Raw genomic sequence first — 19,819 nt, 5'->3', positions numbered from 1 at the left:
ATTTAATAACCATCCTATCCAAATTTAATGATTTCTTTGGCTTAAAGATTGTGTGGGTCCTCCTGATGGGCCATTTATTTATTATTATATGGGAACAAGGCAAGCTAACTAATTATTATTAATTAGTTAATGAGCTAACATTACGGCAATAAATTAAAAAAAAAAGTTACTAATCAATAATTATGGTGGTAATTTCGAAGAGTGAAAGCAACGACACAAAGAAAGAATCCCAGACTGCAGAATAATATTGCGGGCTATGGGGCTGCAATTGTCTCTTCCATTGGACTTTCCCTGCCAAACAGATCTTCTTATAACACCGTCTGCTTTTCTGTGTATTTTCTTATCCTGCCTGGTTCAGTAACCATATTTTTAACGGTGTTCTAATACATTCTTCCAGACCCGGCATGTGAAAAACAAAAGTGTACCGTGGAATAATTACAAAGCTATCAGAAGTTTGATGTTGATGGCTTGGATTCATTTCTTTGTAGGCCGAAATTATTATTTTCTACCATTTAAATTTAAAAAATTTATATTTTATCGGTTTATTAAATTTTTTAATTAAAAATTCAAGAATAATCATCATTTTTACTAAACTTAGATACCAGTTTGTACTAAAAAAATTTAAAAAATATTTATAAAATTAATCCTATTTTTTTTTATAAAAATCAATAATGAAAAAAAATTGCTTTCAGAGATTGGCCTAAATGGTGAAAGGTTAAAAGTCATTTATAAACGTTCAGGATTTGAAAGACCTAAACATAATGTATCACAATAAAATTTTCGATTCCCAGATTCCTAGGTTCTTGTTTCTCCCCACTAGTGATTGTTCAGTTTTTATAGGGTTAATAAACAAGTTTTTTGTCGAATTTTTTTGTTGTTATATTGAGCTTGATATCGGTGATGTAAATGGACAAAGAAATGAGGTTTAAGATAGTGATTTTGAAGACGACTAAAAAGGAAGGGTGATGACGGTTATAAATGATGTAAATTATAATTTCAGCAATGGCGATAAGAAACATAACGATAATAATTGTGAGAGTACAATAAAAATAGGGGTAATGTTATACGTATTCACTTTATATATACAAATAAGTATATACTTATTTGTGTTATCACATAATTTTGTGTTATTATATTCTTAATTTAAAATCATACATTTATACGATAATATACATCAAATATATACTTATTTATATACTTAAAATAGGTACATATAATTTTTATTGATAAAAATAATGACAAGAGCCATGGTAATGTAGGCGGTTCAATGTCCTCTTTGATTTTGTTATTGTCTCACCTCTTCTCCTTTTCGATTTTATCATCGATTTTTTTGACTCTTTTTATGTGGTTTTTAATCGTTAGAAAATGAGAAAAAAGTTGAAAAGAAAAAAATATAATTTCTATGTACTATAAGGAATAAAAATAGAAAAAAGAAATTATCATTTAAATATTAAAATTGCAAACAAAATCTTGTTAAAATAATAGAAAATTAAGAATGAAAGATGGTTAGTTCATTAAAGTTTGGGTGGGACATCGTGATTCGGCCTTCTTTGTTTACGTTGTAAGCCACGAAAATGATGAACTCACGTGAAATCAGACAATTACAAGCACAATCCTACGAAATGTCTCTTTTAACTGTATTGGTTTCTACAATGCTGCGAATTTCTTCAAAGCCTTTTTATATTATAGTTGTCGCTCTCCTTGGCACTTCGTTTTTGGCAAATTTATTAGAAGTCAGAATCCATAATCAAATTAATTCATTTACCCAAACTCTATTGGCAGCATACCTAGTCTAATAATATTTTGAATCACTTGTTAATATATTAAAAAAGACAAAACTCTACAACTCCAGCAGAATCATGAAGAGAATTGTAGAGATTGTGTAATTCACTTTAAAATTGCAAATAATTCCAGAAGAAATAGGCTGACAGGGTCAAGCATGAAGTTATATCTATATATATGTTCTTGAATTCTCCACAACCCATGAAAGGGAACCCAAAAGCCGAATTATACGAAGGACAAACAAGTAGCTACAAGCAGTAGAAATCTACCTGACTGGATCCCTCGCAATCACGCTTCCTCTTATTCTTTCATATAAATATCTATTTCATATCTCTGAAATGTAACACACCAGCTGCAATTGTGTGAAATAGAATATGTTGGGTAAAAGAAAGATGACTGAAGGTCATGACGAAGTGAAGGAAATTAATGATGAAAACATGGGTTGGAGCCAGGTGATGGAGAAGGCGGCGGCGGCGGCGGCAGCATTCCGTGGAGTTCGACGAGGAAGAAAACGTTACATTGGGGTGAGACAGCGACCCTCAGGGCGATGGGTGGCTGAGATTAAAGACACTATACAGAAGATCAGAGTTTGGCTGGGCACTTATGATACTGCTGAAGAAGCTGCAAGAGCTTATGATGAAGCCGCTTGCTTGCTTCGTGGAGCCAATACTCGAACAAATTTCTGGCCTTGTTCACCATCTTCAAAGCCTGTGCTTCCTTCGAAGATCACCAATCTTCTCTTGCTCCGGCTTACAGCTAGGAATAGTAATGTTAATGCTACCAGTGCTTCAATGGTTACTGCTGCTTCACCTGTTTGCCAGCAGGACGTTCAAGAAACGGCAAATGCTATGGAAGATCATATTCGTAGTTGCCAGTTTGATGATTTCTTCAACGTCCCAGATCAAGATTGCACCATTAATACTGAAAATAGTGATAGTATTACTAATGATTACATGCTGGATTGTTTTGACACAAGTTTCAGTACTAATGCAGAAGATAACTGGAGCAGCTTTGCTGGCAATAGCATTAGTCATGAGGAAGAGAAGAAATCAAAGGAAGAAGTAGTTGAAGAAGAGATTGATAAGGAAGTGCTGGATTTTGGATTTGTAGATGATTTAGGAATCTCTCGTCATTGTTCTCCATTTGAGATAGCTGAGGAGATTATGAAGCCAATGCAACAGGACGATCAAATTGATCATGAGGATCCTGAACCAACAATGCTAACAGAGACAATGAAGAGGATGCAGTACGAACGTAATTTCTCAGCATTGCTGTATGCTTTCAATGGGGTATCTGAGTGTTTAAAACTCAAAGAAAAAGGCAAGCCTGAAGTGCATACATCGACTAACCTGATCAGAGTCAATGAAGTGAAGAAGGAATTATTAGAAGAGATGGTGCAATTAGAACAAGTTGGGACTCCACGGGCACCAACAGAAACAGGGTCGTCATCGACATTTTCTTCTTCTTCTTCTTCTTCTTCCACCAAGGAATTTGATGATCAGGTCTCTCTTTGGAGTTCTTTAGATCTTTCTCCAATCGGCTTCTCCATTTAGTGGATACATAGAAACTCATATTAGATCCTCAATAATTAATTAGGTTAATATCATGTTGATTTTCCAAAAGCACATGCATGCAGAAACTAGAAAGAAATTTTGCAGTCCTTTAATCATAGATAACTTTTTCCTTGGCAAATTTATGTATGACACATTCACGGTCAAGATGTTAAAGATAGAATATTATATTATATATCAAAAATTTAATTTTATATACTATATATTAAGTATCATATTATATTATATAATACAGTTTTTAAAAAATAAAATAATAAAAAATATAATAGGTAAGTTATCATTTAAAAAAATATCATAATTAATTTTTTTTTATATTTTTATTATATTATCATTTTTTAAAAAAAATATATCGATTCGTATCAGTAATACATATCGTATAATATGTTTATTATATAATATTAATTATAATACATTTCATGATATATATCATTTTTATTTATATTGTATCGTATCATATTATAAAATATATATCATATATTATAAAATACTGATATACTTGAGTATGGCTGCTAAAGAATTAATGAATATTATGTACCGGGTACTTTATAATAAATAATACGGGTAAATTGCATACTCTCTGTATATATGTATTGTTGGTAAAGTGGACATACTTTTCGTTGACATAGCCCCTATATTTTTCGAGATATCATTTAGACGCTATATTTGTCTACTCCATGTGGATTAAAGTTAGGAATACGGGCTTAGTCCCAAGGGCCCAGACTTGGAGTGCAGGCCTAGGCCCTTTTAGGGCCCATTTCAACCCATTGGAGTGATAGTCCTATCCGTCTTGATCTCGTGGGATGGGCCAATCTAATTCTTGATATTAAGGGACCGTAGGCTCGAGTGGCCCCAGGACTAGTTTTCATCTGTTTCATTTCCGGGATAAAATATATGGCAAATAAATGACGTTCCTTAAACAAAGCAGTCAACATTTCAAGTGCACCAATATGCTCATAGTGGATAATCAATTAAGAGTAATTATCCAATCTACAAGATTATACTAATAATAATTATCATTATTGTCCATGTAAATCATCGTTAGTATGATATTATAGTAAGTTCAATAGTCAAGATCCTTTTTAAGTTGTAGGATCTTCAAGATTTGCATAATCATACATGTAATCCAACTTTCATCTTTCTGGTGTAAAAATTTTCAAAACCCACTTGCCTGAATCATGTCGGCAGGAGGACCTTATCTTTCTTTTTGTTTTTTTATTTTTGGGTAACCGGGATCCGTCTGTATTTATTGTATGAGTAAATTTAAAGTAAGTCAAAATTTTATAAGCATGATAGAAGTTTAAACTCAAGTCTTTATCTTGAAAGTTTTAATATTTTACTAGTTTTGTTAACTTTTGAGCCACTTTAATTTTCTTTTCCTCTTTCCCTTTTTTCACTACTGATATCTTTCAGATAGAAAACAATCGCTGTTGAAGCAAGCTTCTGAACTTTGTTGGATCACAGATTCACAAATGCAGTAAAAGAGTAGTGGCGTTTGAGCTGCAATTCCTTTTACGAGCATAAATCCAACACAGGCTTTCATTTCCAATGAAGATTCAATTAACCAGATTTACCTTACATCTCATCAATGCCGAAAGCCATCACAACATGAAAACTACGTTAACCTACTTGAACAAAAAATTAGAAAATTGTAAAATGGTTTATATCTGTCAGATTTTGATTCATTCCATGAGCTAGCTAAAATCATTCCAAGGAATTTTCTCAATTCTTTTATTTTCTTGAATGCATAAAACATATGTTGATTTTAAGGTATTTAATGGGTGAAGAATATAGCAACAAAGCTGAAAAGATGATTTGCTCTATCATCTCAAATAAATCCAAATCATCCCTTTCATTAAATCAATCTAATGTATTTACGTAATTCAAAATATTGTACAACTTAGGTTATAATAACCGCGTTAAAAATTTGATATGAGATAAATAAGGTATAAAAAAAATAAATGCATACAAAAATTTTAAACATAATTCGATCTGATAATCATAAAACCTACACTATACGTTATTAGTTTATGTTGAAACATAAAGTATACTAAAAAATAGTGTATATGAGATGTGTATTTGAATGAGGATGTTCAAATAAGATTCTTATAATTTATTTTTATTTTAATTAAACTAGTAAAAAATAATTGCATTTAACAGTATCATCATGCATGGTTGTGAAGTAAGGAGATAAGTTTCACTTAGTGACACCGGGTAGAATACAACATTTACCGCTGTTGTTAAAGCTAATTGTATATCTTGATTACTCGAACTCATTCGAACAAGGAGATGGGTGTCCCAAAGATGTTTCTTACCTTGAATCGGAGTTTTCTATCCCAAGAAAAACAAATAGAGAAGAAGACTAGTTCGGACGTCCTATCCCATTAGGCCTCTGATCTATTATTGACTTGGGATTTGTCCTTCTCTCTTGTTTTATATTTATTTCATCTTAGTAATGAATGCCCTAGCCAGTCATTAGTCAAAGTTCCATCCTTCACACCTCGCTGGTTAATCTTCTACCACAAAGCTTCAAAGGCTGGAAACAAAACAAACAGATCTTTAGAAATAAACCCTAGAATTTTTTAGCCAAAAGAAATATTCTTGAGAGAAATGAATCGAAGCAAATACAGTCTTTTCATTTATTCAAACTTATGATGAAGAAAGCAACAGAGGACAAAGCCTTTATAGTAGGTGGGTTGGTGATTGAAGTCTCAGCAATTCAGTGAGGGTTGTTTTTAAGAAACTTGGCTTAATGAAGGTGAATTTGTCATGTGTCAATTTAGAAACTCTAAAGGTCTGACCAATCTAATGTATTTTTGTCATATGTTGAAAATTTCATAAACAGAAGGCAGAGTGGACTATGGTGGGTTGCTGTGGTCCAAATCTTGAAAATCCAAGGCTCCACACTAATCATATTGTCCTGTCATCACATTCCAACAATGTTGATCCTGTAAAATTATATATAAAAATACGAACCCACCTTCCCAAGTGCTTCAATGGCCCATCTCTCAATCCCCACTACCATTCATCATGTTCACAAAAGCTGAGGCAAAAGGGAGGCTTTGAACCAGCAATGGATTCAATCAACTTTCAACATTCATAATCAGCCCCTGTTTCTGGAATAGTATGAGTCTCTATGTAAAGAAGAGAACCATTCATGGAGGTTTTCTTTGTAGCTCAGTGGAACAGAAGAGATGAAGCCTAATGAAGGTTTTTTCAATATTAAATTCTGCTTGTCGTTGAACCTCTATCTATTTTGCAGGTGGGTTTTAAACAGAAACCAACATTTCTGATTCAGTAAAACACTAAAGCTGTACTTGAAATTGTGCGATTTGCTGATGCTTTTCTGCATGTCTCCCACCCACAATATATTATCAAATATTATATTACGTCTGCAGAACTGTGTCCCAATAAATCCAACAACATGTGTAAAACATAAACTTTTTTCATGGATCTTAAATTAGTCTATGATATTGATGAAGGTGATGAACACGATGATGTTAAAAATATTCAACACTGCTATTAAAATCAAATTTATTAAACAAAATTTGACCATTTGACACGGGAAAGTGCAATCAGCATCAGCAAAAGTATATATTTCCTTTTGATGAAATTTAAGTCTTTCCCACCTCATTTTGACTTCAAAAGACTTCAAAATAAAAGGGCCAAAGAAAAAGCCTACTTTAGGCTTATATATTTGCCATGTAGTCAATGGAAGATAAAGGGGATGCATCAGTATCTTAACTTAACTCTTAGCTTATTTACGCAAAGACTGCAAAAAATTCCAAATAGTCTCAAACTTACCCCTTCATTGATGTGCCCTTTTTAACTTTTCTTTTAGGCAAGCTTGGTTACTCTCTTTTGCCTCTGAACTTCAGCTCCAGTACCATCATAGCTCCTTAATAAGAATCAGAGACTAGACACAAAGAACCTCGGCAACTAAAACCCAAACATCTTTCTTTCTCTCTCTGCAATACCTACTGTTTCTGCTTAAAAGACCTTTCCTCTGATATGATAAGTTTGAACCTTTCTGTTTCTTTCATAAGTATTCTCATAACTTCTGATAATACCCCACTCTTGCTTCTTTCTTAATCAAGTCATGGAAGAAACAGAAGACCCCAATGCAACCAAGAAATGCACCACCAAGGCAAGGAGTTTCAGAGGCAGAACCAATCCTCATAAGCATCAGTATCAGCATCATCTGTTTCAATACTCTAATCATTTTGGATTCTGGAACCAAAACCAGTACAACCCAAGATATTACCCGGCTCTGCTTCCTTTACCTTCTCCTATACCTTTACAACTAGCTCTGACTCCACCTCTCCCTCAAAACCACAACTTTAGATCAAAAACCCACTTCCACAAACCTTCATGTAAGCTCAATAATCCTCCTCTTGCTACCTCCTCTGATACCCAACTTCCAGTTGTCACAATTTCACCAGGTACTCAAACATATATCAAGTTCCAAAACCATGTCTTCTTTTTTATTCTTTCTCTTGTTCTTTTCATTTTTCCTTCCATGCTTGTATTTATTAAATGCATGGATGGTTTTAGCTTGAATTCTAGAAACAAAATGTCAAAAACACATAGAAGCATAGGATTCTATGAACTTAATGAAGAATCTTTTTTTTTTTTTTTTTAATTCTAAGCAGGTTGGTTCTGTTATGTGCTTTTTGTAGCCTCCTTTTACCGTACTCTTATTTCATTAGTTTGTATGTGATACATAAAAATTCTTTCTTATCCCGAAAGAAGGATTCTTTAGATGACTTTGATTTATTTATTTATTTATTTTTTAACTTTAGTATCTAAATATGCGAAGTTTGAGTTTTCGGCAATAAGCAGAATCTTATGTATTGACAATTCTGATGCATGAATCTCTAGTATCTGGAATGTGTTTGAATCAGTGTTATGTATTGGTATTTAATCAGTATCATCTTGGATAATAAGTTCAACATATGGCAACATGTAGAAGTTCAACTGTGTTACACTTTGTTTCTATGTATGCAAACAGCTCCAGAGCCTGAGGTGGTTCAAAGGAGAAGCAAAGTAGCCCCCAGAGGAGGTGATGGAAGGAGAATTATGGAAGCAAAAACACAAGCACTAGTGGCTACAAGGAGACCAGACTCCGGTGGTGTAGATGGACAAGTTATATCTCTCCTTGCTAATCATTTTCTGGTCAAATTTGATCCATCGCAGCGAATCTTCCATTACAATGTTGAAATGTCTCCTAGTCCATCCAAGGAGGTCGCAAGAATAATCAAACAAAAACTGGTAGAAAACAACTCAGCTGTGCTCTGTGGCGCTGATCCAGCTTATGATGGCAGAAAGAATCTTTACAGCGCGGTTGAATTCCAAAATGATAGGCTTGAATTCTTCATTAGCCTCCCAATACCATCTAGCAAGTCCTGGTCGCCATATGGAGAATTCAATGATCTGAAACAGAAGCAGGAACAGCTTAAACTTTTTCGAATAAATATCAAACTTGTTTCTAAGTTTGATGGGAAGGAATTGAGTAGCTACTTGAGCAAAGAAGGTGATGATTGGATCCCACTTCCTCAGGACTATCTCCATGCTTTGGATGTTGTCTTGAGGGAGACTCCAAGTGAGAAGTGCATAACTGTGGGAAGATCACTCTATTCGAGTTCAATGGAAGGGACTAAAGAAATTGGAGGAGGAGCTGTTGGATTGAGAGGATTCTTTCAGAGCCTTCGACCAACACAACAAGGACTAGCTCTCAATGTGGATTCTTCTGTGAGTGCTTTCCATGAAAGCATTGGAGTACTTCCATACTTGCAGAAGCGTCTTGAGTTTCTTAAAGACCTTCATCAGAGGAAGACTAGGTGCTTGAGTGGTGAAGAAAAGAGAGAAGTGGAGAAGGCACTGAAGAACATCAGAGTTTTTGTTTGCCATAGAGAAACAGTTCAGAGATACCGGGTTTATGGATTGACAGAGGAAGCCACTGAAAACCTCTGGTTTCCAGACAGGGATGGGAAGAATATAAGGCTTGTGAGTTATTTCAAGGATCACTACAACTATAATATACAATTCCGAAACCTCCCTTGTTTGCAGATAAGTAGGAGCAAACCATGTTATCTTCCCATGGAGCTTTGTATGATTTGTGAAGGCCAGAAGTTTCTTGGGAAGCTTTCTGACGATCAAACAGCAAGAATACTAAAGATGGGTTGCCAAAGACCAAAAGAAAGAAAAGCCATTATAGATGGAGTGATGCAGGGACCTGTTGGTCCAAGGTAATTTCATTACTAATTAGAAAGAATTTTTCTTTTTTTTTTTGGATAAAAATATGGAAGTTGATCTTTACTGTTTGATCTTCAAAAGTCTTAGTAATTTCCCAGAATTTCCTTGGACTTTTTTCTTACAATTGAAAGTGTTTTCTTGACAGTGATAACAGAGCAAGCGAATTCAAGCTCCATGTCTCAAGGGAAATGACAAGGTTAAAAGGGAGAATTCTCCAACCTCCCAAGCTAAAGCTCGGTGATGGTGGCCACATAAGAGATCTAGTACCTTCTCGCCATGATCGTCAGTGGAATTTTCTCGATAGTCATGTCTTTGAAGGAACCCAAATTGAAAGATGGGCGCTGATAAGTTTCGGTGGCACCCCTGATCAGAAGGCCTGCATTCCAAAGTTCATCAATCAGCTATCTCAGAGGTGTGAGCAATTGGGTATCTTTCTTAACAAAAACACAATTTGCAGCCCACAGTTTGAACCAACCCAAGTGCTTAACAATGTCTCTCTCCTGGAATCTAAACTGAAGAAAATCCACGAAACTGCCTCAAACAATCTCCAGCTACTGATATGTATAATGGAGCGAAAGCACAAAGGATATGCAGATTTGAAGCGAATAGCAGAAACAAGTGTTGGGGTTGTAAGCCAGTGTTGCTTGTACTCAAACCTCAGCAAATTGAGTTCACAGTTTCTAGCAAATTTGGCTCTCAAGATCAATGCCAAAGTTGGTGGATGCACAGTAGCTTTGTACAACTCATTACCGTTGCAGATTCCTCGCCTTTTTCAGCTTGATGAGCCAGTGATCTTTATGGGTGCAGATGTTACTCATCCACATCCCCTAGATGATGTTAGTCCATCCGTTGTTGCTGTTGTTGGTAGCATGAATTGGCCATCAGCAAACAAGTATGTGTCGAGGATGAGGTCCCAAACACATAGACAAGAAATTATCCAGGATCTTGGGGCAATGGTTGGAGAATTGCTAGATGACTTTTACCATGAAGAAAAGAAGCTCCCAAAAAGAATAATCTTCTTCAGAGATGGGGTAAGTGAAACGCAATTTTACAAGGTGCTTGATCAGGAATTGCAATCCATTAAAGAAGCTTGTTCACAATTTCCTGGCTATAATCCTCCAATTACATTTGTAGTGGTACAAAAGAGACATCACACAAGGTTGTTTCCATATGAAACTGATCCGTCTTCAACTCAAGTCCAGCTTTCGAATGATAACATTCCCCCTGGGACAGTTGTAGATACTGTGATAACTCACCCAAGGGAATTTGATTTCTATCTTTGTAGTCATTGGGGGGTGAAGGGAACAAGCAGGCCAACTCATTACCATATCTTATGGGATGATAACCATTTTACTTCTGATGAATTACAAAAGTTGGTCTACAATCTCTGCTACACATTTGTGAGATGCACCAAGCCTGTTTCCTTGGTGCCCCCTGCTTATTATGCCCACCTGGCTGCATACAGAGGCAGACTTTACCTTGAGCGATATGAGTCTTCAACTTTCATGGGAAGTTCTTCCACCATCTGTCGAGCTGCCCCTCCAAAGGCAACCCCGCTACCCAAACTTAGTGAGAATGTTAAAAAGCTCATGTTTTACTGCTAATTGTTCTTGTACCAACTTTGCATATCTAAAATTTTATGTACACTTTGAAATGCATGTCTCAAATTCTCAATGTAAAAGTTGAAGGCCTAATTAAATGAAGCAAATTTATTAAGCAGTTAAATAAGTCTAAGATTCTGAGATAGGAAAAGGCAAGGGTACGTATATCTATATGTATTTCTGAGTTAATGGGAAGAAAAAGGCAAACCGGCCTGCACTTCAGTGTAGATAGATACAAATAATTTGAAGATATATTAAATTAATAATGGAGTCTTTTAATTTTTATGACCCCACTATCTGTTATTCTATTATGAACAAAACAATATAGAATACCCATATGTAATTTTTACTTTATCTTAATCATGGGGAAGAAAAAAAAGATGCCTTTAGGGCTCCATGATGAACATTAATTTCATTGACTTCTGATTAATGTGATATGTGGAAAACTCCAGTCAATGCTGGTAAAGTAAGAGTCTATTGCATAAAAAAGAAGGAACTGATTTACCTTGTCCACAAAAATGAAAGAGGTTGTTGTTGTTCTGACTAAACTTTATGGAAGGCATAAAACGAAGGAAAAGTTATGACAGCCTGCCATGCAATTTCTTCTGAAAGTAACAAAAGATTGTGATTACTGTTGATAAGTAAAAGGTCCTTGAAAGGATGACTAGTCACTGAAAAGAAAAGAACAAGCAGAGGGCAGAGATGGGATCTAGGAGAGTTTTGGGTTTATAAATGAAAAAGGATATTCAAAAATCTGATTAAAAGATTGAAAATCTCACATGACTGTACATCTGTCAGTTCATATGTTATTATTATATTTATTTTTCATGCATGTAAAGAGGCAGAGATGATTTATTATTATTCGGAAGCAAAAAGAAAACAATAAATAAAGCATCTTCACTATTTGTGAGACTGAAGAAATGAATTGTAAGTTTAAGCAGAAATTTAAGGGTAACTGTAGTTGTGTTGTGAGTGAGTAACTGATAAAAATTATTTATTTATATGTAGAAAAAAAGAAAGAAGAAACACAATGAAACAAAACAAGAGCCAAGAACAGATGGGATTTGCAGTAAAGGAGACTGGTAGTCCACCTTTCGACTTCCCCTTTTGTCTCTTGAGCTTTGTTTCTTTCTGTTCTCTCTCATGGCCAATACATTCATATTATATAAATATAATAATAATAATATGTTAATGTTTTCTCTTTCTCAGACTCAGTTTTTCTGAAGCAGTTTCGAGTGGTACACGCTCACAGCCACAAGACAAGACACAAAGTCTGAGAAGTAAACGTGGGTTTTGACAGGATCATGGGACCGCTTTCTGACGTGGCTCCCATCATGTTGTTTGATTCTTCTGCCTGACTGTCCTCCCCCTCTTCTCGTCTCATCCATCTTCTTCTTCCGACTCATCCTCTTGTATATATCATAATAAATCATGAAAACCATACCAAAGTGAAATTTACGTATTTATTGATTAATTTGGTATTTAATTTGAAATAATTTAAATTTACACTATATCAGTTTAAATTTAGTGAGTTATTAATAAATTTATTTTTTTATTATATTTAATAATTATTTTTCTTTTTTTTCAACCCTTCGAATAACTGACTTCTCCCACTGTATAAAAATATTATATTATTAGCTATAAATATCCGATTGTACAAATAAAAATGTGTTGTATGATTGCTCCATAGCTCCAAATTTGCAACTTGTGCTGCCGCCATGAATTGGATGTTACAGATGTGATGGTGATGGAACATGGTGATAGATATCGGCAAATTCATCTTTGATATTATTCATTCATGGGACTGGACTGGGTCACAAAATATGGAAAATTTTTGTGTTATGTTTTGTTTGGTTACTGAGAAAATAACGGGTGAAATTGAAGAAATTATGAAGGAAAATGGGTTTAGGATTTCCCTTACATTATTATTTATAAAGGGCTAAACTAAATTGTACATTAACAAACAGTATTCTTCATTGTTTTGTTCTCAAAATCTGCAGCTAGGGATGTAAAACACATACATACATTGATGTGTCAAATTCATGAAATATGGGATTAAAGTCATGTCAGCCGAAATCTAATTTTATTACGTATCTGTTTAATTATTGTAACATAATTATTGAATGAGTGACAAAGATATAACATGTCGCAGTGCAATCCTATGTAAGTTGACTCATTTATATAGGACAAAGTTAATTTTACTGCTTTATTATATGTTTCCATCAATAGTTGTAGATTCGGGGATCAGCCTGATCACATGGTCAATTTGCAAATCGATTAATCTATTTAACTTGGTGATTGGATCCGCGTCAATATGGTATAATTATAATTTTAAAAAATAATATTATATACATAAATTTTAAATATATGAAAAAAAAATATACAAATATATTATTATATAATTAGATTTTATTTTATTTTTAATTTAAAATTACTCAATTATATAATGATATATCATTTATATATGTATTTTTATATACTTAAAATATATATATATAATTTTATTGAGTTTGAAAAAAAAATAAAACAAACCCAAATAAAGATTAATTGAAATTCAATTTGAATATGAAATGATGAGCTTGAGTTCGTGCTCATTTAAATAGTGAGAAGTGACAATAAAGAAGGCAACAAGTCATTGAAAAAGAGAAAATAAAGAATTGTTAAAAGGAAAAAAGAATTATTAGAAAAGAGAAAATATTCAATTAAAGATCTCTGTCATAGTAAGTTTTCAAAATAGGGGTTCATTTACTTTAATTAAGTTAATTTGATTTGATTTGAATTTATTTTTATAAATAATTAATTAAAATAGATGTTTATTTAAGTTGTAAGAGCATATAAAGTTTTTTATTAAACAAATAATAAATAATAAAATTAAGTATATTTATTTTAAATATTTAAATATATAATATTATTAAATAATTAAATAATAGTATTTAATTACATAATTATCTGTTTTAGTATATTAAAAAAATATATATAAATATAATATTACTCAGGAGATTAAATGCGTTTTTTCCGCGTACAATTATCAAGGTGAGGTTGGGCTGCGAGATTCCTTGTGTCGGTAAAGCTCTAAACTCTACTCTAGTATAAAGCTCGTTACACAATAACATCACAATCAACGTCCCATCAGGCGTTAATCCAACGGTTGGAATGGATTGGACGCTGCAGTCATCCCTATGGGTGATGGAATGGATGAGACATATGGACTGATGAATGAGTGAAGAAGCGTGAGGGGCGTGAGATGACTTTTCCATAAAGGAATCATTTCTTTTGTTGTTGCCTTCAAATTAGAATCCACTTCAGGTGGAATCAGGATAAATGCCTCCTTTACTTTGCGTAACATCAATCTTCTCTTCACAGATTTTAAATAAATAATAATGCTTACCAAATTGATATCTCAACAACTCACTTCATTTGTTTTCCATAAATATGTATATCATTCTGGTACATAATGAAGTCAGGATATAACCATGGTAAGCCCAATCATTGTTATATCTAATAAATACAAACAAAATTCTTGATTATAAAAATAAAAACTTAAAAAACCCAGAAAGGGATAGCTTGAATAAGATTAATCCTTCCCATTAAGTTTAAAGTTTTGGTTCCATGCTTTTCATCATCTTAAAGTGCAGATGATAAAGACCAGTAAAATAACTTAAATATACATTTCAAGTCCACATATCCTAAAATACAGGCTCTTGTACACTTCTCTCAGCTGGCAGTTCGAGTAACTCACGAATACCTTCATAAACCTGAACCCCATTATTAAGATAATTATCAGAATTAAACCAATTGAAGAAGACAAACTAACTATAATAAAAACAACAAAGTTTACAAATATGAATGATAGAGAGACCAAAAAAAAAAAAAACTACAACTATCAGTTTATAAACTGCAAAATTCCCAGAACAAAAACCCACACTAAAACCTTTTCCTACCTAGGTATCGAAGCTTCCCAATTGTGTTAAATACAGAAGAAATAACCTTCTTGATACTCCAAAGTGATAGACAGACAAATAGAACAAAAACTTAATCCACAAAGATGCAACATCTTCCCCACTTATATCTTCAAATATTCTCCTATATCTTTCCAGCCTTAGACCCAAAAATTTTCCATAACTAATTGCTTTTCAAAATAAATTATATACAATTTTTTATAACTCGATTGCGAGTAGTAAAGGGATGTCATTAATAATGTTCATAATAAAGAATCTTAAGTAAAAATTTTGCCTTTATATTTTTCATAGACTGAACTCAAAATTCAAATTCAAACCTTCCATTTGCAGTTAGATCTAACCCAGTCTTGCCTTGTAGATTATCATTCTTGGATCAAACCACAACATGTTTTAGTTATTTATCAAAATTGTACAACTAAAATATGTGACCAGGCATAAGCAGCACTGCAACTCCATATGTCATAAAGACCAAACGAATGAAGCAGGAAAAGAAAAGTACCACAATTACAAGTAAACATACCAGTTTGATCTGGGCTTTAATTGATGCAATTAGTTTAGTATACTCCTCTATTTGCCTGCACAGGTGCAATTCAGTAATGCATTAAGTTTGAATGAAGTTAATCAACGAAGAAAAAAAAAACAACTACATGTCAAGACAGATGAGACACACAAATTTATCATGATATCTAATTAAGTATCAGTGTATCATTTCTGCAAATGAATTGTGATGACCAAAAACAGTAGCTACCATAAAGATTTGATATAATTGAAATTCAAGAAGCAATTCCAAGACCATGAGGGTATTATTGTCAGTTTCATTTGTTATTTTGCTCCACGACCATGTCATCATTTTGTTATTTTTTAGTCATGATTCATTCACCAGGGAAAAATAGGGTATGTATAATTAAACAAAAAAAGTCTAGTACCTGGATAATTTCCCTTCCCTCTCTGATATGTAATTTAGAGCTTCAGACCAGGTGAATTCCACATGGAATCCAAGTCCAATATCCACAAATATACGCTGAGTATCTGGCCTGCAAACATGGAAATATTTTCAATCACCCCCACCCCAACAAAGAGAAAGAAGAAAATGAAAAAGGTAGAAGACAAGTTAACTCCAAATGGGGAGAAAATTAAATAGAAGATATCTGACATTGCCAACCATTTATCCTCACATCAGTAACAGTGAAAATATCAGCATAAAGAACCAGAAAATATAAGATACAAAAAACTTACACATCAGCTTGCATGTACACTTCGGAGCCAAGATTCACAAATGTCCTAAGACTTGTTACACTATTTCTCTCTAAATTTTCTATGTTCTTTCGCAAATCTGAGCTATACAAACAAACTGTCAAGAGAAAGCAGATGAAAAGAAGGAACAGCAAATTGTAAGTTCCCCGAAAAGTAAAGGGAAAATCATTGAAAATGATTGTCCCAGTCCTGTCCTTAGAACTATGTATCTTAGGTTGCTTAACAAAAGAAAGACAATTAAAAAGGCTTTGTGAGCCATTATTAAAAGTTAAGTTACTAAAGGTTTTTTTTTTCTTCTCCAAGATCCATAATAAACCTTAAAACAACTAATTACTCTGAAAAGACAATGACAGAAAAGAATAAAAAAAGAATCTCTGGAGTGATCCATGGAGTCGGTTAGAAGGAATGAGAACCAATCTATATCAGTGAACAAACATGTAGGAAGAAAAAGGATACAAAATCTTTTGTTGTTCAAATAATTTGTCCCTGAAAAGTAACCCAAAAAAAAAATAAAAACAAGACAATGCATTAGTATATCACATTGCTTAAAATGTAACAACATTTACTACTTTTAAGTTTCAACTCCAGAAAATGATAAAGCACTTTGCACATATTTTCAAATAGATATGCAAATACTTTGCAGCTGCTTCAATGATTGTGGTTCACAAAAGATTATGAATTTTAACATAACTTCTCAAAGAAAGTCTAAATGATACAATAAATTTGTAATAATAAATTTACTTCATGATATCAAGAGGAACCTAAAGTCCAACTATTTTTCTTCAAATACAAAGTCCCTCCTAATTGCTAGCACAGGATCACTAGAGGATAAGGGGTAATCATACAGAGGATTAGTAACGACAGTAACTCATTTAATCAGCAATATCCAACAAAAAGAGCATATTATAGATCAATATGACAGCATCTAGTTATACCTTATGATAAACCTACAAACAGACCACTATTAACACTCTCATTTGTATTCATTTCACCAAAGAACACAACTAGTTTTAAATACAAACGCCAGAAAAGGACTTGAGCAAAAAGAAGCCTACATTAATATCTTCAACTAGCAACAATTTTAATAAGACATTCTAAACATTTAAATCCAGTGGAAAGACTAAAATTAAACAGGCCTATAAAGGAAAATATACCGTTCACCAATAGCACGAACAAGGTCAGGTTTCAATCGACAATCAACAAAATCCTCAAATTTCTGTACTTTCTCCTGGCGATAGCTATCCATTTTAGTCCTGCTAAAGCAAATATCAACTATCAAGTCAGGTTTAAGCCCACATCAAGAATTCGAAGATTGAGATACAAATGTAATACAACATGAAATTAAAACAGGTTTCAGAGCAAGTTATGCTCATGTCAAATGCAAAGAGCAAGCAGTACATTCATTAACCAGTACATTCTAATTTGCTTTCAAATACAGTAATGAAGTATACAAAATCTATCTTTCTTAGTAATTCTAGTTGTTTCCAAAAACTATAACAGCCTATTCAGGGGTTCAGTAAACAAAACGTTTCATTTAGGCATTTCATCAAATATTAACAGGGCATGTCAAGACAACAATGAGCGAGCTATAAAAATAAAAAAAAATAAAAAAAACAAACTTCAAAAAGCATCCCCATAGTCATTGCATTTGCCTACGTGATATTCAATAGTCTGCTATCTCTTTGTTTAGCTGAAAATTCAGTGAAGGATTAAAAGTTAAGTTACTTCACCTTTCTTACCAGTGACGCTCTTGTTAACCCCAAAACAGTTCTTTCGTGCGCTCGAAAATTAAAATGGAAGCCGCAATATTTCATTTCCCTCATTTAATTATTTAACTATCGAAAAAGGACACTATTTTATAGTATTCACAGAGACATCCTGCAGGTTTACAGATATTCGGTATGCAGCGTGTGATGTAGCACAGAAACTGCGGTACAAGGACACAACATAAACACCCCTATTTTCATTTTATTATACAGTAAATTAATAAAATTACCTTGATTTATCCAATACAATTATTATAGATCTAATCTTTGCACCGCGGGATTTACATGTCTAACAAACTTGGATGAGGTTCGCTGATAAAAAATTATTCATAAGAGATTGGAAAGATTGAAACACCGGCAAACTCAAACTTGCCAAGAATATTTCTTTTTTCCCTGAAATATTTTTTCAAAGCTGTTTAAGCTCCTTTCTATATTTTTATTAATTGGCCAAAAGACTTGTTCCCACCTAATGTATAGTAAAATCTCAAAGTACTATTCTTCAATTTTCAAAAGCTCAAACATTTATTTATGAACTATTTTTTGTTAAAAATTTTAATTAAAGTTATAAATATAACCGTCATTTACTAAAAATTTTAAAAAATTCAAATTATATCATATTTTTCTTCTCAAGTTTAAAAATCTCACAATTTTCTCTCATCCAGTTTTTGAAAAGTGACAATTACCCCTAAGTTTTTTCTTCTTCTCTCTGGTGATGATCGGCCGTCAACCCTCTCACCTTATCTCTCCCTCCCAATCTCTCTCCCTTTCCTCTCCAGCCATGGATCGTCAAATTTCGTTTGGAAATCCAGACGAAGAGATGGCATGTCCTACAAATATCTGGATTTCCCCTTAAGATTTATTGGCAAAGTAGACCTGAGGCATGACCATCCAGTTGAACATGGGTGTCTTAATTTCAATTAACAATGAAGATGGCATGTCCTACAGATTTCAGCAAATCCGCTCAGCTACAATTAACAGTTGACACAAACCCTGGACCGACATTGATCAATGAAGGAAAATATTTCATATTAAACTTAAAAAAAAAAAAAATGAAGGTTCCAATGACAAATGTCTACATGCAGATCTTAATCTTGCGCTGTTCTGCATATATTGCACTGAAGTTTTTACAGTGCAATTGTACCGCATAACATTTGGATAAAGAAAAGCATTAAAGCATTGGAATCTGCAGAAAAAAGGCTACTCCTGAATGAATACCAATGGCAACTATAATACTATAATGCAGCACTCTTTAATACTTTAAAGCAACACACACAATCACAATGCTTTCAACAAATTTAGAAAAATCTAGGATATGAAGTAATGGATAATTTCAGTCGAATATCATTTTTCCAATAGTTGGTGGCATTCACACACTCCCCTTTTTTGGGTAAGAACGAATTATATAAACAAAAAGCAAATGAGACCAAAAAAAAAAAAACGCTCAAAGAAAATGTATACTCAAATTAACTTTTAAAAAAAGAAAAGGCTAGTGAAAGACTCGGATAAGACCACAAAACACCACACAAAATTAAGAGTAGACAAGAAACAAATCCAAAAGAATCATATCTTGAAGCTCTATCTAAGCTCCCACAAAGAAAAAATTCAAGAGACAAAACTTACAAAAACCAAAATAC

General features: G+C 33.3%; 3 protein-coding genes across 6 annotated transcripts; 2 read left to right on the top strand and 1 right to left on the bottom strand.

Annotated features, from left to right (window-relative positions):
- The first annotated feature begins 2,174 nt into the window (after nt 1–2,174).
- On the top strand, nt 2,175–3,335 carry LOC123214372 (ethylene-responsive transcription factor ERN1-like). Its single transcript, XM_044634112.1, has one exon. The coding sequence runs from the start codon at nt 2,175–2,177 to the stop codon at nt 3,333–3,335; it is 1,161 nt and encodes a 386-aa protein (XP_044490047.1).
- A 3,809-nt stretch (nt 3,336–7,144) lies between these two features.
- Nucleotides 7,145–11,333, top strand: LOC123215134 (protein argonaute 7). Its single transcript, XM_044635205.1, has 3 exons — nt 7,145–7,792; nt 8,362–9,598; nt 9,751–11,333. The coding sequence occupies exons 1-3, from the start codon at nt 7,450–7,452 to the stop codon at nt 11,207–11,209; spliced, it is 3,039 nt and encodes a 1,012-aa protein (XP_044491140.1). The 5' UTR covers nt 7,145–7,449; the 3' UTR covers nt 11,210–11,333.
- Nucleotides 11,334–14,766: 3,433 nt separating this feature from the next.
- Nucleotides 14,767–18,306, bottom strand: LOC123213261 (protein UXT homolog). 4 transcript variants are annotated; one of them, XM_044632653.1, is made up of 7 exons: nt 18,150–18,306; nt 17,574–17,672; nt 16,876–16,905; nt 16,402–16,503; nt 16,092–16,199; nt 15,686–15,740; nt 14,767–14,961 (listed from the first exon to the last, which is right to left on the bottom strand). In XM_044632653.1, exons 2-7 carry the CDS (start codon nt 17,663–17,665, stop codon nt 14,893–14,895), a joined length of 456 nt encoding a protein of 151 aa, XP_044488588.1. In that variant the 5' UTR covers nt 17,666–17,672; nt 18,150–18,306; the 3' UTR covers nt 14,767–14,892. The 4 variants fall into 4 exon arrangements, with proteins under 4 accessions (XP_044488588.1, XP_044488592.1, XP_044488590.1 ...); XM_044632657.1 differs by having other exon boundaries at nt 17,574–17,675; nt 18,150–18,298; XM_044632655.1 differs by having other exon boundaries at nt 17,574–17,675; nt 18,159–18,297.
- Between the last annotated feature and the right edge of the window lie 1,513 nt (nt 18,307–19,819).

Source organism: Mangifera indica, chromosome 4 (genome assembly GCF_011075055.1).
Source record: "Mangifera indica cultivar Alphonso chromosome 4, CATAS_Mindica_2.1, whole genome shotgun sequence".
Classification (NCBI taxonomy): Eukaryota; Viridiplantae; Streptophyta; class Magnoliopsida; order Sapindales; family Anacardiaceae; genus Mangifera; species Mangifera indica.
Note: the sequence above shows the minus strand (reverse complement) of the source record. Positions and strands in the feature narration are given on the sequence as shown.